The following is a 2045-nucleotide window of genomic DNA, read 5'->3' on the forward strand; positions in this document are numbered from 1 at the left end:
TGCGTGCCTGCCTCAGGGCTACAGGGGCAGTGCTCAACTGTGGGGGTCACTGGGGGAAGCCAAGCAGGCTGCTGGGCTTCCAGGGAAGTTGGGGAGGTTGGGGGCTGGTGGGGGATTTGGGGGCCTGCGGGTTGTGGGTCCAGCTAGAAGCCAGGAGACGGGGCTTGGGGCACAGGGTGTGGACCTTGGGGGCAGGGGGTGGAGTTCAAGGATGGTAGCGGGAAGTGGGGTCTCACCAGTGAGGTCGCTGAAGCGAGTCATGCCAAACCGGGCCATGCCCTGCCCAGCTTTCTCCAGGGCCCTGGCAGTGGCCAGGTTCTGCCTGAAGATCAGCAGCCGCCGGCGCTGCTCTGGAGAGGGAGATGGTGGGTCATTGAGGGGCAGGGGGTCCTGCCCAAACCAGGCTGCCAAAGACCTCCCAATCCTGAGAGCTCCCCAAGTCCCACTCTCAGCCCCTGCTTCCAGTCACCCCAGGCCTAGAATCCTGCCTCCTCACAAGGACACCTGCTCCCTGGGGGCTTCTACTGGAAAGTCTGGGGAACATAAGAGCTGCTAGGGACTGGGTCAGACCCTAGGTCCTTCTTGCTCAGTCTTTGCATTACACAGTGGCAGATAGCAGGTGCTGAAAGGAAGAGTGAACTGGGTCTGACCTGGGAACTCCCCGTTCCTCTCTCACTTGCAGCCTCCAGCATTTAAGGTCTAGGAAGTTCTGATTCAGAGGCCAAGCCCCTCATTCCCCTGCTCAATAGCTCCTGATGCCCCTTTCCTCCAAGAATGTGCCCAATCCCTTTGGGCATTTATACATGTGCTCCAGGAGTGGAGAGAAGGGGGGGTGCTTTAATTAGAGCAGCTCCAAGAGCCACTTTAATTAACGCATCCAGAGTGTCATGTGTATCAGCGTCCCCACGCTAAAAAATGGTGACGGGGTGCTTTAACTAAAGCTGATTGAACAAAGTGCCCCCACCACCATTTTTCAGTGCAGGGATGCTGATACACATGATGCTGGAGTTTGCTGGAGCATGGTAATTACAGCACGTCAAAGCAGTTTTGCTGCACTTGTATAGGCACCCTTTGTGAATCTGGCTAAACTCTCAGCTCCACACCATATCTGGAGTCAACTTATTCCCCAATTTAATGACACGCTGGGACAAAAAGAATTTCCTGGCATTTGTTTTAAATTGACTGCCTGCCTGTTTCATGTGGTGACCCCTTGTTTTTGTCTGGTGGGAGACAGATGGTAATAAAATCCCTGGTGACTTTCTCTTTGCCATTTAGTATTTTGGAAATTCTTCTCATGTTTCCCCTCAGGCATCTCTTTTCTAAGCTGAACAGGCCTGTCTGTCCATTCATCCATCCATTCACCCATCCATCCATCTTTCCATCCCACACTCTATCCATCCATCTATCCAGCCCATACTCTGTCTATCCACCTACCTTCTTTCTCTCTGTCTGTCTCTATCTCTATCCCTGCCTCCTGTTAATGTCTTCAGCGTCTCCTCACATCAGGATGCACTGATAGAGATCTTTGGGGCTGATACCAATACCTGATTTTTAAGGAGGCATATCAGCTGATACCAATCCAATTTCCGATACAGTGTGGAGAGCTGTGTGCAAATGGTAAGTCTGTTGGGGTGGAAGGGGACAGGAGAGGGAAGGGGCATGGGGGCACAGATCAAGGCCCCTGCAATGAGGGAGGAGTGGGGCTTGGGCTGGGGCAAGCGCTGCCCAGCCAGGGCCAGGTGAGTGTAGGATGGAGCCATGGCTTATCTGGGGGGCATGGGGAGGGAGGTGGCTTCTGCCACTGCACACACCCCAGGACGGCCTGGGGGGGCATGTGCTCCCAGATCTGCGTGGGGCGCAGGCAGGGTGGGCTGCAGCTATGGGCTGGGGTTGGGACTGCACTGGGCTGTGTTTGGGTTGGGCAGCAGCAGCACTGGGAAAGGGGCTATGGGGAGGCTGCAGCCCACCCCCCCATAATTTGCCGTAGCCCCACCCCTGTAGTCCCCTCTCAACACTGCCACTGCCCATCCCAAGCGCAACCCTGG

At 55.5% G+C, this 2045-nt stretch overlaps 1 protein-coding gene across 2 annotated transcripts in view; it reads right to left on the minus strand.

The window, feature by feature from the left end:
* Positions 1-2045, minus strand: part of CTSW (cathepsin W) — a 15103-nt gene that overhangs the window by 11550 nt on the left and 1508 nt on the right. For both annotated transcript variants that reach the window (XM_019523417.1, XM_019523414.1), the window contains exon 3: positions 237-350. In XM_019523417.1, coding sequence (XP_019378962.1) covers positions 237-350 — 114 coding nt within the window. The remainder of the gene's footprint in view (positions 1-236; positions 351-2045) is intronic.

This window comes from Gavialis gangeticus, unplaced genomic scaffold, assembly GCF_001723915.1.
Source record: "Gavialis gangeticus isolate Ggan-Ray unplaced genomic scaffold, GavGan_comp1, whole genome shotgun sequence".
Classification (NCBI taxonomy): Eukaryota; Metazoa; Chordata; order Crocodylia; family Gavialidae; genus Gavialis; species Gavialis gangeticus.